The sequence below is a fragment of the Megascapheus bottae genome, chromosome 4 (assembly GCF_031878675.1).
Source record: "Megascapheus bottae isolate mThoBot1 chromosome 4, mThoBot2.hap1, whole genome shotgun sequence".
Lineage (NCBI taxonomy): Eukaryota > Metazoa > Chordata > Mammalia > Rodentia > Geomyidae > Megascapheus > Megascapheus bottae.
Window position 1 is genome coordinate 66,330,900 of NC_143512.1, and position 16,847 is coordinate 66,347,746.

Genomic DNA, 16,847 nt, shown 5'->3' on the forward strand with positions numbered 1-16,847 from the left:
ATCAACATCGACTAGAATGAATCCTCATATTTGTATTTATCATGTAAAATTGCTATTTCATTGTACAGTGGAGGACTGATTTCTCCTATCAGTTCCTATAAATGTGCCGGCGTTTTTCAGAGGGACCTCTCCGTCCTATCAGACCCTGAACAATGCACAGTATCTACAATTTTTCTACTATGTATATTCCCATATCCATAACTACATTACACAAGCCTGACTGCCAGAGAACATTGCCTTCTATTGGCTGTACAGCCTTTTAAAATCCTGCCTCAAAACACTTCACCACGTAAGACAGTATAAATAATAATGCCTTATTCTAAAAATCCATTTATTAGTTAATTGGACACCTGTACATAGTCTCTGTGTTAGTTGCAATTAAACAGAATATAAAGTGACTAAAATCATTTATTCTCCCAGTATTTTATATAACTCTTAGTATTAGGATTCATAGAAATTGCAGTCCGGCTTGTGTTCTTGGGATCAGATCTGTGTCAGATTTGGTGTGTGGATTTATTTCTATAGTTGCAAACAAGTACCACCATGAGCTTCTACCACAGGAAAGATCGCGGTGATTTTTTCCACGCTTGCTTTGTATCTCCTTAAGGAGCCTAATAATACATAAATAACAATTAAGTATTGTATTTTTGTTAGAGCTCAAACCTTCCTTCTTACTCTTTTATCCTCCATCCTCCCCTCCCTTCCTTCCTTCTCCCTTCCCCACCTCCCTCTTTTTTTCTTCCCTTTTCTTTTTTTCTCTTTCTTTTAGCACTGAGATTTTTTTTTGGCCAGTCCTAGAGTTTGAACTTAGGGCCTGGTTCTGTCCCTTTTTTGCTCAAGGTTGGTACTCTACCATTTGAGCACAGCACCACTTCCTGCTTTTTCTGAGATAAGGATCTCATGGACTCTCTTGCCTGGGCTGGCTTTGAACCACGATCTTCAGATCTCAGCCTCTTGAATAGCTAGGATTACAGACGTGAGCCTCTGGTGCCAAGCAGTACTGGAGGTTTAACTCAAGGCTTCACGTTCTTAGGCACATAGTCATATCACCACTCCTTTTGGTTTTAGTTCTTTTTTCAGGTAAAGTTTAATGATTTTGCCTAGGATTGGCTTCAGAATATAATCTTCCTTTCTATAGCTGCAGATGTAGCTGGACTCAGCCTTGTGCCACCACACCAGACTTGTTGGTTGACATGGCATTCTTTTGCCCTGACTAGCCTCAAACTGAGATTCTCCTGATCTTTGTCTCCTTAGTAGCTTGGATTACATGTGAGCCACTCTGCCTGGCCTAAAATTAATTTTCTTTGGGACTCTTTCAGGTCAAATTTTAAGTGAAAAAGTAGTTGTATAGTGTAGTTTGGAAATGCCAGAGTATTTTGATAGTGGTAACTGACGAAGCATGTCCTGTGGCTCTGCCCTCAGGACAAGCACTCCGTTATCAAATCATGAACCTACTAGTAGATTGCTTACCATGTTCACACATTACAGCTGAGGAACTCCAGGGTCATAATGAGGAAATAGTAGAGTCAGGACCTGAATACTGGCTGACTGGTGGTATCTCAGCCTCTCACTGTACTGTCTCTCCAGTCATCTCCAGCTGCCCCTGTTGCCGTCAGAATGCTTTTCTTCTGAAGCAGGAGGATATGTACATGAGAGAAAGGGAAGGAGGTCTGCTAAATATGCTAATGTAGCTCTTCTTTGCTTTCCAGGTTTCGGAGGCGCCCTGGGTTACATTTTAGGTGCCATAGACTGGGCCCATCTGAAGCTGGGAAGACTGCTGGGCACAGAATTCCAGGTCATGTTCTTCTTCTCAGCCTTGGTACTCATTCTGAGCCTTATTATTCATCTATGCAGCATCCCCGAAGCCTCTCTTAGAGATGTTGCAAAAGATATAGTCCCACAGCAATCCTCTGGAGATCCTCCACTGTCGTCAGATGGGATGCACAAGTATGGCTCCATTGAGAAAGTTAGAAATGATTCTGTAAATCCAGAACTGCTAATGTGCAGACAGAAAATCAAAACAACCACCCAGCAGGTAAAAAGGCACTTTCTTTTTTCTTGACTTGGGAAACATAGTCCTGCTTTTGCTCTTCCTCTTTTTTTTTAAACTTCTATTTGCTTGTTTGTGAAGAGTTTTGTAAAGTCTAGTTGAATCTTCAAAATCCAATAGCTATTATCCCTTCAAATGAAAATTTTATATCTCAAAAAATAATTCAGGTATATTGCCCTCTGTTTACTCATTTCAGAGCATCAAAATAGGATGCCAGTTGTGAAAGGTTAGACCATAAGAAAAGCCTGGAAGCATCCTCTGCCCAGAATATAGTTTAAGTTAGCATTGTAATCTATAAATGCATGCCTCCAGATGGCAGTATCCTTGGTTGGTGATGACCTTGAATATACAGTGAGCGTCTGCAAAAAAGTTCAGTCAGGAGTGGTCAGAGGACTGGGTCAATCTTTGGGTTTGCCAATTAGGAGCTTGTGTGAAAGCTCTGAGATAATCAGTTCAGGATATTGATAGTTTGAGATACAAGTTGCGAGGAAGTTTGTAGGAAAACTGGCTAAAAAAAAAAACCTGGGAGAAGACAGTGTGTTTAGTAGTGACCAAAGTTTCTAGGGTTTCCTAAAAAATGTCGGCAACAGTAGTAAACAGTAGGGATCTTGGGAGAATTAGGCCCATTATGTTTCCTGAATGAATTAGTGCGTGGATTATCTCAAGCAGTAATGGTTTGTACAAGATGTAACTTCTCCTCTATAAAGATCCAGGTAGTGGTGTTGCGACGATGGAATGATTCTATATTCAACTTCTATTCTGTTGCTGAGCATGCCACATTCCCTTATGGATATAATTCAAGTAGAAAACATAAATTCTGCTTGCCTGCTTAGACAACTGGCCAGAACTTACTTTTATGGCAACTCAAATCTGCAAGTAAGACAATGAATATTGCCCTGAATGGGAAGTCATCCACTCAACTGACACTTCTTTTACTTATAGGAAAGGATATTAATCTCTGGCAACTTGCTAGCTCCTTATCAGCATATCTGTGGGATCTTTGGTCCATTAACCCACTGAGCTCAGTTTTTCATCTTTAAATTGAAGATAGTTGCTATATCCCTTGTAGCAGATTTCTGAGTTAAGTAGAACATTGGAGGTGAGAACATGTAATCCAGTGATTTACAAATAATAGTCACAGAAGTTGCTTTATCTTAAAACTTCTTTTAAGTAATTAAAAATTGTTTTAAAAGTTAAAATTTCTTTTAAAGAATTAAAAATAACATTGATTAAAAAAATTAAAATTTAGGTAAGTTTGATGTCCTGGGGAAGAAAGACCTCAGGAATTGTTTGGTTTGGCCTTCCTTCCTTCCTTCCTTCCTTCCTTCCTTCCTTCCTTCCTTCCTGCCTTCCTTCCTTCCTTCCTTCCTTCCATCTTTGCATGCGGTTTGGACTCATGGCCTTGTGCTTGCTATACAGGTCCTTTATCACTGAGCCACACTCCAACCATCCCCGCCCCCCGCACCATGATGACAGGCACGTACTGATGCACTCTCCTGGCTTATTTGTTGGAAAGGTTGAGGTCTCACAAACTTTTTACTAGACTGCTCTTGAAGTATGATCCTTTTGATTTCTGTTTCCTCAGTTGCTATGATAGCAGGCATGACAGTTCATCTAGGTAGTGTTTGTATAAAATTTTTTAAAGAGTGAAAAAAAAGAAAAATTAGCAGAGATGGGGTCTGGACTCCTCCCTGTTCTAGATGTCTTCCTCCATTCAGCATGCTGGCAACCAATGTTCCATTTAGTATTTGTTGATGAATGCAGCAAAGACTGTGGTATGAACTATGTCCTCTACTGGAATTTGTTTGTGAGAATAATGATTATCAGAGTAAGCCACATTGTATGTTGGGTCATTTATTTTTTCAGTCAATTAATACTAGTGACTGCATCCAGACCCAATGTTCTGGGCACCAGGACATTGTAATGACTAAAAGAATGCCTATCTCCTCCCACCAGGTTGCCATTTGTCACATTACAATTGTGTTATTTTAGGTTCTTAATATATAATTTAAAATAATTTTAGATTTACTCTGAAGTTAAAAAGATATTAAACAGAGTCCTTGTCTGTTCTTCACCAGCATTTCCTGCTGTTCACAGCTTACATAACCACACACATTTGTCGAAACTGGAAAATTAATACTAGTGCAATAGTATTAAACAGACAGCAGAATTATTTAGATTTCATCAGTGTGTTTTCCCTCACTAATGTTATTTTACTGGATACCACATTGTACTTAGCTCAGTAGTTTCTAACATTTAAAACCCCATTTAGTAGTATTTTAAGGAATATTTTTGCTGCTTATAGTCGGTAGAAAAATCTCATTTTTGCTTATTCAATTTTGAGCATAAATAAAAGCAGTAATCTAACTGCTCTTTCTAGAAGTCTGTAGGGTTCATTTTTTCATATATTTTTATTGTAATTAATAGAAGGGTTACCTGATATTTGCCAGGCAGAGGGTGCATTAATTTATATACATTGATACCTTTCCACCTGTCTTGGTCCCCATTTCCCTCCCCCACACCCCTCATCATTTTCCCCCCTTCCCTATCCAATTTCAAATAACCAAATACAAATATATCCAATATATCAGGTAACAAAGTGAGATACTGTAACAATATGAGATAACCAAGGGACAGCAAAAGAGATGAGAGATAACATAGTACCTTAAGAACAACAATCATTCATTATATGGCTAGGGTTCATTTTTTTAATTCAAGTACTATTTGCTCTATTCATTTGCTTAAGCATCTCTTCAAAATTAATACAAATGCAAAACTCAGCATGGCTAATATTTACATTTGCTCTGGCAAAATGTTTACTTAAGGAGGTCTGTTGTGAGGAGGCCTCATGCTGTGGACATCGCTGTCTTGGAGTCTAGTTCCCCCAGCAATACAGCTTGCCTTCCACCATGCCACCTGATTGATAGGGGATAATCTATTCACACGATTCCACTCATCGCTCCCAGTTTAGGAAGACTGCCATATTCTTACAGCTGGAAAGCACGGGAAGGAATGGAGAGATTAGAGGGATGGTGCCTTTTTGTTTTCTTGATCACACAGCAAACAAGGAAGAGAGCATTCTATTGTCTTGAGAGCTATTTTTTCTTTTTTTTTAACCCATTCAGCCTTAGCACATTTATACAACAAACATATAAATAAATATGAATAATAGAGAACAAGTCAAAGTTTAAGGAACAAAACAAGATAAACTTTTACTAGTTGTAAGTAGATAAATACCTTGATAGATTATCATGACTTGTTGACTGTCCCTGTAATAGATGGTGACTCTCCCTTGAAGAATTACCAGCATGGGATACACTTTCCACTCAGAAGATGTTACTAGGATCAAATGTAATTAAGTGAAAACTTAAAAAAAAGAAGTATTGGGTGGCGTGTTAATAAGAAAACAGATACATCAGTTGCAACTTGAGGTGAAGGAATGTTGATCAAGGTGTACAGAAATTTCAGTCAGGAAGAAATATTTCAATGAGTCTCTAGTCCATCAAGATGACTATACTTAGTGTACAGTTAATGTAATGGATGCTGGAAATTTGCTTTAATGAGAAATAAATAACAAAAGCATCAAGTAGCGCCTGTTAGTATCATTTAGCCATTCAACAATATGCACGTTTTAATATTGCATAACACATCAGAAACACGTATAACTTCTGTGAATTAATAAGTCAATAATAAGCAAAAATACAACAAGCTGCATATTATGTGTCACATATGCAACATTGTAGGCTATAAATAGTTTGTTATGTGTCTTTAAAAGCAAAACAAAACAAAAGAAAGGCATTAAAAGCAGAGTAAAAAGTTTCAGGCTCAAAGCCAAACAAATGGCACTTTCTTTCCAAATGCACATCTTGGGAGGTCTGTAGCTAAGTAGTGGAAATCTGCAAATATACCCCATAGCAGGGCAAGGGCCAAGGCAGTCATTATTCCTCAGTTACTGATTTCTAAAGTGAGGGGTGGCTCTGCAATTTGAGGACTGGGATTTTTCTTTATAATTCAGACAAATGGCCGGAACTATTTTAGGCTTCAAAGTGGATCCATAAAATCCATCTCCAGTTCCTCCATGCCAAAACTATTTTTTTCTTTTAAACATTTAAACAGTTTAGTATATATTTGTGGCATTTTTGTTCTCCTGCAAATGTGCCTTGTTCACTTACGAATTCATCACCTTGGGTCTCCAGCTCACAATAATGCAGAGTCTATGCAGTAAAAAGACTCCTGGGGCTCAGACCCACTGAAGGGGCTTTGCCAAGAGAATTGATGAGGTAAGATGCCAGCTGAATTTTCACTCTGAGTTAAATACCCAATGGAACTTGGAATATTTACATTCATAGCTTTTACAGAAATATTAGGAGAAATTTGGAAGCTAATATTTACTCTTGGAAGAAAGAAAAAATAGATTAGCAATGAAAGCAGGCTGAAAATTATGTATAAGACAGAAGTATAACGATATGTAAGATGAGACTGAATGTATGCATGCCAGATTAATTTTCTTTATGTATATTTTTAAAAAGAGGGGAAGGAGCATGAAAATAAATCTTTTAATTTGAAGCATAGAAGTTAGAGCATTTGTTCTTTCTGCAGAATCTTTCTACTTAGCTTTTCCTGACTTTGAGAGAAAAGTAATAATTCTATACTAGGTTACAAGATGGGTAAATTTTGAAATATCAAGCATAAAATAAACATAAAATGTGTAAATCTAATTTTCTATAGCAAAGAAGTAAGTAGAATTTTAATAAAAGGTTAAGAGTTATAAAATAATATACTGTTAGAGTTAAATTAAAAGAAAATCTCAGGAGCCTGTCTTAAAAGTACACTCACTAAGATTCATTTTCTTTGTGTCAAGATACAGAATACATAAGAAACTGACAAGACCTATCCCTGAACCACAGTTGGTATTTATATTTTCAATTTATATTTCAGGTATTTATATTTCAGATTAGCCTACTGCTTAATATTCGAAGGTTTCTTTCTTCTTTTGTATGACAAGATGTTAAAGCCTGCTTTATACTTCATATTTCAAAGCAGTTCTCAATAGGTTAATTCTCTCATGATTTCTGAAACAAATCATTGTAGCCTCTGCTTTCCTCATAACTAAAGACCAGAGGGAATATACTCATTATTCAGACGTCTGTGTTTACATTGTTCGCATTTATTCTCAATACACGGCTTTTTCACATGGGAGTGAACCCATGTAAGGACAGTTACTGCTAAGCCAGATGCCAGTGGCTCACGCTGGTAATCCAAGTTACTCAGGAGGCTGCAATCTAAGAATCATGGTTCAAAGCCAACCCAGGCAGGAAAGCCCCCAAGACTCTTATCTCCAATTGACCACCAGAAATTTGGAAGTGGAGCTGTGGCTCAGAGTGGTAGAGTGCTGGCCTTGAGCAAAAAGGCTCATGGATGGAGCCCAGGCCTCAAGTCCCACAGCTGACAAAAAAAGAAAAGAAAAGAAAAGAAAAAGAAATAAAGAGAAAGAGAAAAAGAAAAAGAAAAAGAGAAAGAAATAGAGAAAGAAAGAAAGAAAGAAAGAAAGAAAGAAAGAAAGAAAGAAAGAAAGAAAGAAAGAAGAGAGAGGAAGGAAGGAAGGAAGGAAGGAAGGAAGGAAGGAAGGAAGGAAGGAAGGAAGGAAGGATAAGAGAGAGAAAGGAAGGAAGGAAGAGAGGGAGGGAGGGCTGGAAAAAGAAGGAAAGAAAGAAAGAAAAAGAGAGAGAGAGAGAAAGAGAGAGAGAGAAAGAAAGGAAGGAAGGAAGGAAGGAAGAAAGAAAGAAAGAAAGAAAGAAAGAAAGAAAGAAAGAAAGAAAGAAAGAAAGAGCGAGCTGCAGGCACCTAGCCAAGAGCTGGGAGATGACTGACTGCTGTTTGTATCAATTTTCAATTATTGCATAACTATTACTACAAACTTAGCGACTTTAAACAGCATCCATCACACCCATTAATTATCTTACAGTTCTGTGGGTGAGATATCTTGGTAGGCTCTTCTTTCTACTCAGAGTACCACAAGTATGAAATCAAGATGTCAGCTGAGATGTGTTCCCATCTGAGGGCTCAACTGGGAAAGAAAATGTTTTCCAGTCCAATCAAACAGTTGGTGAAACTCAATTCCCTGAGTTCCCTGAGGCCCCTATTTTCTTGCTGGTCATTGGCTAGGAGTTGCTCTCAGTTACTAAGATTCACTTCCAGTACTTTCTATGTGGCCCTTTCTTACTTCATAGTAATCCTCGTGCTTCAAACCTCTCCAGCACTCATTGCAGCTACCAGCTGGTGAAAACTGTTTTTCAAGGGCTCATGTAATTCAGCCAGGGCCATGTAGGGGATCTCTCTTTAGATTCAAGGCCAACAAATCAGTAACCTGAACTATTACTTTAAAATCCCTTTGTCGGGGGAAACATCGAGGGGTAGAGATCATGAAAGCCATCTGGCTATCATGCTATCAGAGTCAGTAAATCTAAGAATTAAAATAATTTAAGGTCCTTGGGACCGGGAGTTTGGCCTAGTGGTTAAAGTGCTTGCCTAGCATGCATGAAGACCCGGATTCGATTCCTCGGTACCACATACATAGAAAAAAGCTGGAAGTGTGCTGAGGCTCAAGTGGTAGAGCTCTAGCCTTGAGAAAGTCCAAGGACAGTGCTCAGGCCCTGAGCTCAAGCCCAGGACTGGCAAAAAAAAAATAATAATAATAATTTAAGGGCCAGTTGTTTCCATCTTTGAACTATTTCCTTGAATATCAGTATTATTAAAAGGTATTGTCTATCTCTTAAATGTGGGTCCAAATCTCATCTTGAATGTGGGTCCATTCTCATCTTTTGCCCTTTGGTTATGAAAGTCCTCACGGAACCTGAAACTTCTAAGCAGCATTTCTTTTCAACAGGACATCTTCCATGAATCCATTCCACAGAAGCCGATGTTCAGTGTTCAAAAATAAGTGACTGTGTGTGCTTGGCAAGTGACGGAGCTGTGTGCACTGGCTCCTGTTGCTGGTTGGATATCTATACCAAAAGTTACACCTCTGTGGCATGTTTTCTTTCAGACTCGGAAGGCAATGTCTATGAGGTCCCTCTTGAGGGCCCTGGTCCATATGCCTCCTCACTACCGCTGCCTGTGTGTCAGCCATCTCATCGGATGGACTGCCTTCTTGTCCAACATGCTCTTCTTCACAGACTTCATGGGGCAGGTAAGGAACTGGCCGTTGCAAACATCCATTGGCTCACCCATGAATCCACTGAGTAGTGACTGTTAAGATTCCTCCTGGACTGCCTCTAGAATGAGCCCAGTTAGAGCATACCAAAAGAGTACCCTCAAGGAGCTTGCTTACAGACAAGTTCTAGAAGTATATAACTAGACGACATCATGTGACCAACCAATATTGATAAAATACAGCAAATAGAGAAACACCGGTATGGCTTATGGCTTCATGAAGGAAATACAGTATCATTTGGATTTGAAGGGTGAACAGGAGTTGAAGAGATACAGAAGAGGTTGAAAATAATACCCTGAGAATAAAAATGGCACTCATAGAGAAGAATCAGAAGCCCATTGCTTATATCAGAAACTTGACTATGGCAGAATTGCCTATGACAGATGGGGACCAGACATTTGGTGGAAGAAGGGTGTTAAAGATTCAGGGGAATGGCATTTAGACTTGATGCAATGGCATTCTGTATCTCAAATATTTCTGAAGAAGAGATGACTTGGTGGTGACAGAAGGAGCTTAGTACCTCTCAGTGGCTCCTTGGACGGGCATGTGAGTGGAGAACCAGAGCGCATAAAATGGGATCCTACCACACTGAATTTGTGGCTCAACAGATCCAACCTTCCCTTTCAGATTGTATACCATGGAGATCCGTACAGCATGCACAACTCCACCGAATTTCTCATCTATGAAAGAGGAGTAGAGGTTGGATGTTGGGGATTGTGCATCAACTCCGTGTTTTCTTCACTTTATTCCTGTAAGTCTCCCTTTCCCAAATGTGTTTCTTGGATGTCACTGGCCCAACAGAGCCCAGATTTTATATGTCTTTACCAATTTTCTTCTCTTTAAAACAACAGGCTTAGCCGGTGTGTTGGCTCACACCTGTAATCCTAGCTACTCAGGAGGCTGAGATCTGAGGATCATGGTTCAAAGCCAGCCGGGACACTAAAGTCCAGCACTGAGACTCTTATCTCCAATTAACCACTAGAAAGCCAGAAGTGGCACTGTGGCTCCAGGGGAAGGGCAGTAGGCTTGAGCTGAAGAGCTCGGGGACAATGCCCAGGCCCAGAATTCAAGCCCCATGACCAACAAACAACAACAAACAGGCTTAATTATATGGCAAATTATATTCCTGTAGGAAGGATCACACTGTGTCCATATGCATAGCAAATTCTAGGTGTCATTTCCCCCGGTGATGATTTAGCATAGGAACTCACCAGTAGGTCAAGGTTTCCTGAAAAATGGAAGGGAATGTTGGAAAAGATGGAGAAAATAGAGCTTCTGAAAACATTCAAGTTTTCCTTTCTGCACTCTAACCTGTTTTAAACAGAAGCAAATAATTCCTTCACTTCTAGAGTACACTCCACTAACCTCTAATGTGAACTCATCATATGACACCCGACTCAGCTCCAGCATTTCCATCTAGACAGAGCTCTGCAGGTCATCATAGATACTGGCATGAGGAATGATGGCAGGAAAGCTTATTTTTAAGCTCTTTTTTGTAGAGCAAGCACCAGAACGCCAGTTGGAATCGCAATACTGAGTACTGAGGCAAATCCAGTTCTCCTGTCGTGTGCTGCTCTCAATGGCTGATGCTCAAATCAATCATTTCTGTCCAAGCCCCACCCACTCACACACTATGTGAGGTCGTGACCTCAACTGGGTGTCAGACCCAGTGGGTGCTGAGGAATGTTTGGTTCTGAGATTTAGCACTTTCTCCTCCTGAACAAAGCAATGTTTGCAGACTTTCAGTCTTTGTGCTGAAGTTACTTATGTGTTAAACTATCTTTTAATATTTATCTTTGCCTACTTCTTGGCTGGTCTACACAGCATGGGTAGGAACTGGGTATTGATGGTAGCTTTTAAGTACTGAGATACCTGAGGTTACATTTTTCGGCATAAATACAATCATTAAGCAAACAGGCTTGTCAAGGCTTATTATGAAACTGACCTAGCCTTGCACTGCTTCTCTTCGTGGCCTTAGCAACAGCACTGCAGGCATAGCATGCTTTGAATAGAGAAACAGTGGCATTTCCAGAGCTTGTCTTTCATCCAGTGACCTCAGACAGTGTTTTGTTTCATAATTGATTCAAATGTAATACAAAGACCTTATCTATGAGGTGTTAGTTGAGAAATTATTTGAATAGCTATGGAATATTTCTTTCATTACTTAAGGTATATTAGTTGCATGATGGGATTTCATTGTGATCTATCTATCTATCTATCTATCTATCTATATCTATCTATCTGTCTGTCTAGAAATGTGATACAATTTATGCCCTCTATTTCCTTTTCTTGTCACCTCTTCTTTTCACATCTTTTTAAGAATTTTTGTTATTATAAACGTGATATACAGGGGGAGTACAGTTGCATAGGTCATATAAAGAGTACATTTATTTTTGGACAATATCACCTCTTCCTTTACTCTCTCCCCATTTTTCCCCTCTCATTCCTGCCAATGCCAAATCAATTTTTAACAAGTTTCCTTTTTCTATTTTCATACATAAATATGAAATATTTTGAATTGCCCTCTCCTCTTGCTCTCCTTCCTTCCAGGAGTTCCTTTCCCCAAATACATTGACATTCCTTCCTCCCTTCCTTTCTTCCTTCCTCCCTTCCTTTCTTCCTTCCTTCCTTTCTCCCCTTTCTCTTTTCCTCCTTCCCCTCTCTCCCTCATTCCTTTCTTTCTTTCTTTCTTTCTTTCTTTCTTTCTTTCTTTCTTTCTTTTTTTCTTTCTTTCTTTCTTTCTAAGGGAGACATTTTTCTCCCTTAGGCTGGGGTTGTTTTTTTTTTTTTTCAGTTAGCATAATAATCCTCAGGTCCTTCCCTGAGTAGACACATTTCAACTGTCTGTTGTTAATTCTTTGGTTTATGTGTTCCAGTAGCATGAAGTAGAAGAGAAATGCTCTACGCTTACATTTACATGAACAAACCATATTTCCTGCCAGAGCCAACTATAATCCAATCTGTAGTTGTTGAAAGAGCAACAGTCACATTAATTGGGCATTTAAAAAATATATTCAGCATTGGGCAGGCTGATTTCTTATTTTGCAGGTAAGAAAGCTGAGGTGATAAGAAATTAAAATAAGAAACTTGTAGCCAGGCACAGTGGCTCATGCCTATTATCCTAGGTACTAAGGAGGCTGAGATCTGAGGATCACAGTTCAAAGCCAGCCGGGCACTAAAGTCCATGAGGCTCCTATCTCCAGTTAATCACCAGAAAACTGGAAGTGGTGCTGTGGCTCAAGGGATAGGGTGGTAGCCTTGAGCTGAAGAGCTCAGGGACGGTGCCCAGGCCCCAAGTTCAAGACCCACAACTGACCAAACATAAAAGAAACTTGTGCAGTAAGAGAGCCTGCTATGGGGAACTGTCAAGACCCTCTAATCATCATCATCATCATCATCATCATCATCATCATCAAAATATGTATATATATATATAATGTTGATATATATGTATATATCTGTATATATACTCAAGTGGGGGCTAAGGAGGTATGAATCAATGACTTGGATCATTCTATAAAATCTAGATATTTATCCTGACTTTGAGTGCCAGATCAGGATAAGGGTGTAGTGTCATTTTCTTCCTAGTGGACCAGACATCTCTAATTAGAATAAGCCTGGCTTTTCCTCTACCTGTTACAGCCCCAGTGTCCCATAGCCAAGGTGTGCTTCTCAGCCTCCATGCTTACACTCTTTTGCTATCTAGCTGACTGCTAAACAGTGTCTGGTCTTCCTCTATGAAAAGGAAAATCAGCCTAGCAAGGCAATTTCAAGCGGTCTTTTATGTAAAGGATTTAAAACGGATCCCCAAAGCCATCTGCTTTCAACTCACTGATAAGGAGATTCTTTTGTTCCTGACTCAGTACCAAAGGAAGTCTCCTAAAATAGTGAATCTTCAAAAGAAAGGGTTGTCTGAAATTATTAAATGTTGTGAAGCACTGCCAGCTGTAATTTTTCCCTTTCTTTCCCCCCACAGACTTTCAGAAAGCTTTGGTATCCTACATTGGATTAAAGGGGCTTTACTTCATGGGGTATTTGCTGTTTGGCTTGGGGACCGGATTCATTGGACTTTTCCCCAATGTCTACTCCACCTTGGTCCTATGTGCATTGTTTGGCGTAATGTCCAGTACCCTGTACACAGTGCCCTTTAACCTCCTCGCCGAATACCACCAAGAGGAAGAGAAGGAGGTGTGTACTTCATGAACCTATCTGCCCAGGGTAACAACCTGACTCACCAAAAAGCTGTGGGGCTGGGCGTGGGATTTCCTAGAAAAGGGAGGAGCCAAGCTGGAAAGTGAGGGTTCTTACAACAACAGACGGATGTCTCCCACCAATCACAGTAACACAAGCCCAGCCCCAAGCCTTGCGCTGAGCCCTGATTAGCTTCAGATTTTGAGTCCTACTTCCATTTGTCTGGTGAGGAAAAGGCTACTCAGTGATGCCTGATGAAGAGTGTGATGGAATTTCGGGGGGCTATGGGCTATGAGCAGAAAATTCCTAAGTAATACTTTCAGGGAACGCAAGCTTTAGTAAATGTGCTGGGAGAAAGGTTAGCATCCTAGGTGGTTATCCTCACCCTGCTACCTAGAGGGGTGTCTTTCCCTTCTATAGCTTAGCATTCAGACTAGAGGGCAAGGCTTGAAACAGTCATTATAAGGACACCAAGATGGGGACTGTTCTCAAAATGATCATTTGTTATTATCAAAATGGGCAATTCATTCTCCATGCAAATAGGTTTGTGCTTCCTTAGCTAGGTACTAAAGAAATAACTGAGTTTAATCTATCTCAGCAAGGAACTGCAAAACACACACACACACACACACACACACACACACACGATGCATCTGTGTGACTGTAATTCCAACCTCTCTTGCATCATCATCCTGTGTGATCAGTGAAGCTGCACAGCAGAGCTGTGAGAGGAATGAACACCTTTTCAAAGGAAAGCAGTAATGGTGTCTGTGTTCATCACCGACAGACATGGGTGCCAGTGCATTAGAGGAAAAAGACATGCCCATGCGTTGGGCACAGAGAAACTTGGATTTAAATTCTGCTTCTCCCATCACTGTGTGGCACTAGTGGGGCTACTGATTTATTTACTAAATAGCTCTTAAAAAGAAGTCTATTTTAGATAAGGTGATACACTCACCTGCTTCAGTAGCCACTATGACATAGAAAAGAGTATGTTATTTCTGTCTTCCCCCAGCATGGTAGAATATCATTCCAGCTTGCGCTCTATATCTATTCACAGTATTTTAAAATGAAAAACAAGCAGTGTGAATCTGTTTTTTCTAACTTATTTGAAAATTTATATGCATTTCTCTATACAATGCTTATTTTTCTTAATAGTAGTAAAACTACCATTCAAACACTCAGAGCCTCCATATCCTCACTAGACAAATAAGAATAATACTCATTGTATAAATTTGTCAGGAAGGCCAGGTGCTGGTGGCTTATGCCTATAATCCTAGCTGAGGTCTGAGGATCATGGCTTGAAGCCAGCCAGAGCAGAATAGTCTCCATGAGATACTTAACTATAATTAACCACTCAGAAACTTCAAGTGGTGCTGTGGCTCAAAGTGATAGAGCACTAGTCTTGAGCGAAAGAGCTCAGGGACAGTGCCCAGGCCTTAAGTTCAATGTCCAGGCCTTAAGTTCAAACCCCACAACTTACTAAATAATTAAATAAGTCAGAAAATTAAACAAGATTGCGTTTGTGCAATCCTACCTGACAAAATTGACAGCTAGTATTGTTGCTTCCTTAGAATAATGATAATCCATACACCTAGACAGCAGATGAGAATACAGTATTAAATTAAATACAAAGAAACTTGTCTAAAGCTGACCTGCTTATGCATCCAATAACTACAACTCATCCAGTAACTGACAATACAAACCAGTTCAGAGCAAATAAGTATCAACCAAACTAGAAATAAATAATCCTATTTTGAAGGGGTTAAATTATTTTGGTGGATTCTAAGTCTATAATGATATCAAGTCCTTTTGAAAATGTTTGAATTTTGAACACTAAGGAAGAGAAAGAATGGAATTTGTTCTTTACTGATTTTTTTTCCTACTGCATTGCATCTCCTTTCTTTTTAACTTCTTGGAAAGGGATAATTTTACATATGCTAACCACTTAAGACTTTTTCATGGAAAAAGAAGATAATGAAAGGGAGAAAGCAGAATATTCTAGTAGTAGTCATTAGCTAGTACTTAGCACACTATAGCTTACTGGCTAAAGGAGGCTGCTGTTCGTTTTCATATAGTCCACGAGCAAAGAATTTCTTTAAAATTTGTACATGATGGAAACTTTTCCCAAGAAGGACAATAATACTTTGTGCTAAATTTTTTTAAATGACATGAACTCAAACACAAGTGGCCATAAGATTGTTAGAATGCAATTTGTTTACATATGGTAATTTCTTTCATACTTTAACAGCAAAACCAAGCAATTCAAACTAAGATCTTGTGACCCATAATTGTTTATTGTTGGCGCTTTTCAGAAAACAGGCCACCCCTGGCCCAAGGCGCCAGCTCCTTCTGAATCAACAGCTGTTCCTGTGTTTCCCTTGCAGAGGCAGCAGATCCAGGGAGGAGACCTGGACAGCAGGGGGCGAGGCAAGGGCGTGGACTGCGCTGCTCTCACCTGCATGGTACAGCTGGCTCAGATCCTGGTGGGAGGTGGCCTAGGCTTTCTGGTCAACACAGCCGGGAGTGTCATAGTGGTGGTAATCACCGCCTCTGCAGTGGCACTGATCGGCTGTTGTTTTGTGGCACTTTTTGTTAGATATGTGGATTAGTTCAATAAAGACATGTTGAACCTAAGCTCTGAGGAATGACATTCAAGACCGGCAACCAACTTCTCTGAATCTCTGCACCTTTGGAATCTCCCTGGTAGATGGTTTGTCTTCTGATTTCTGCTGGGGTTATCTGTTCACACCAGGCATGCACAACACGAGCTGTGTCTGCCTGCAGTGGGGTGGGGGGAGGCATCTGCAGTTGACACCCTATTATGCTGCATGCATCACCTGCATTGCCCCTCAGTGCATGCATAGGAGAGTCAGAATCTGCTTTCCTTACTTATATTGATTCCATTCCATAATGTGATTTAAAAACAAACAAACAAACAAACAGCCATCAGTAAACAGTGGGGAAGAGGGAGACATATTTAATCAAACCCAAAAATGATCAAAACACTATTGATGACTTCTTTTGTGGGATTGATTTATTCACCAGGTGGCTGACATATGGATGGTGATATATATATAGTATTGTAATTGCCAGATTTTTATTATAAGTGGAGCCATTAGAGAAAGCATCCATCTTTGGAACATTGTGTAGATTACTGGGCTAAGGAAGAGAGCTTTAACAACCTTGATTTCTGTCTTTCTCTCTCCCATACCTCTCTTCCTCTTTTGCTCCCTCTCCATCCCCAGTTCTCTCCCTCTATCCCCCTCTTTCTTCTCTCTCCCTCTCTGTCTCTGCCTGCCTGTCTGTCTTGTCTGTCTCTCTCCCTCTCTCATACAGAAACACATATGTACATTCACAGTTAGATTCACTATGCAACTATTTTGCTAATTG

General features: G+C 39.8%; 1 protein-coding gene across 2 annotated transcripts in view; it reads left to right on the forward strand.

Annotated features, from left to right (window-relative positions):
• Slc45a2 (solute carrier family 45 member 2) overlaps window positions 1–16,066 on the forward strand; it is a 32,092-nt gene extending 16,026 nt beyond the window's left edge. Inside the window, exons 3-7 of one of the 2 annotated variants that reach the window (XM_090331173.1) lie at window positions 1,710–2,035; window positions 9,096–9,239; window positions 9,891–10,014; window positions 13,240–13,451; window positions 15,842–16,066. In XM_090331173.1, coding sequence (XP_090187299.1) covers window positions 1,710–2,035; window positions 9,096–9,239; window positions 9,891–10,014; window positions 13,240–13,451; window positions 15,842–16,066 — 1,031 coding nt within the window. The remainder of the gene's footprint in view (window positions 1–1,709; window positions 2,036–9,095; window positions 9,240–9,890; window positions 10,015–13,239; window positions 13,452–15,841) is intronic. The other variant, XM_090331172.1, reaches the window with a different exon arrangement.
• Window positions 16,067–16,847: the final 781 nt, after the last annotated feature.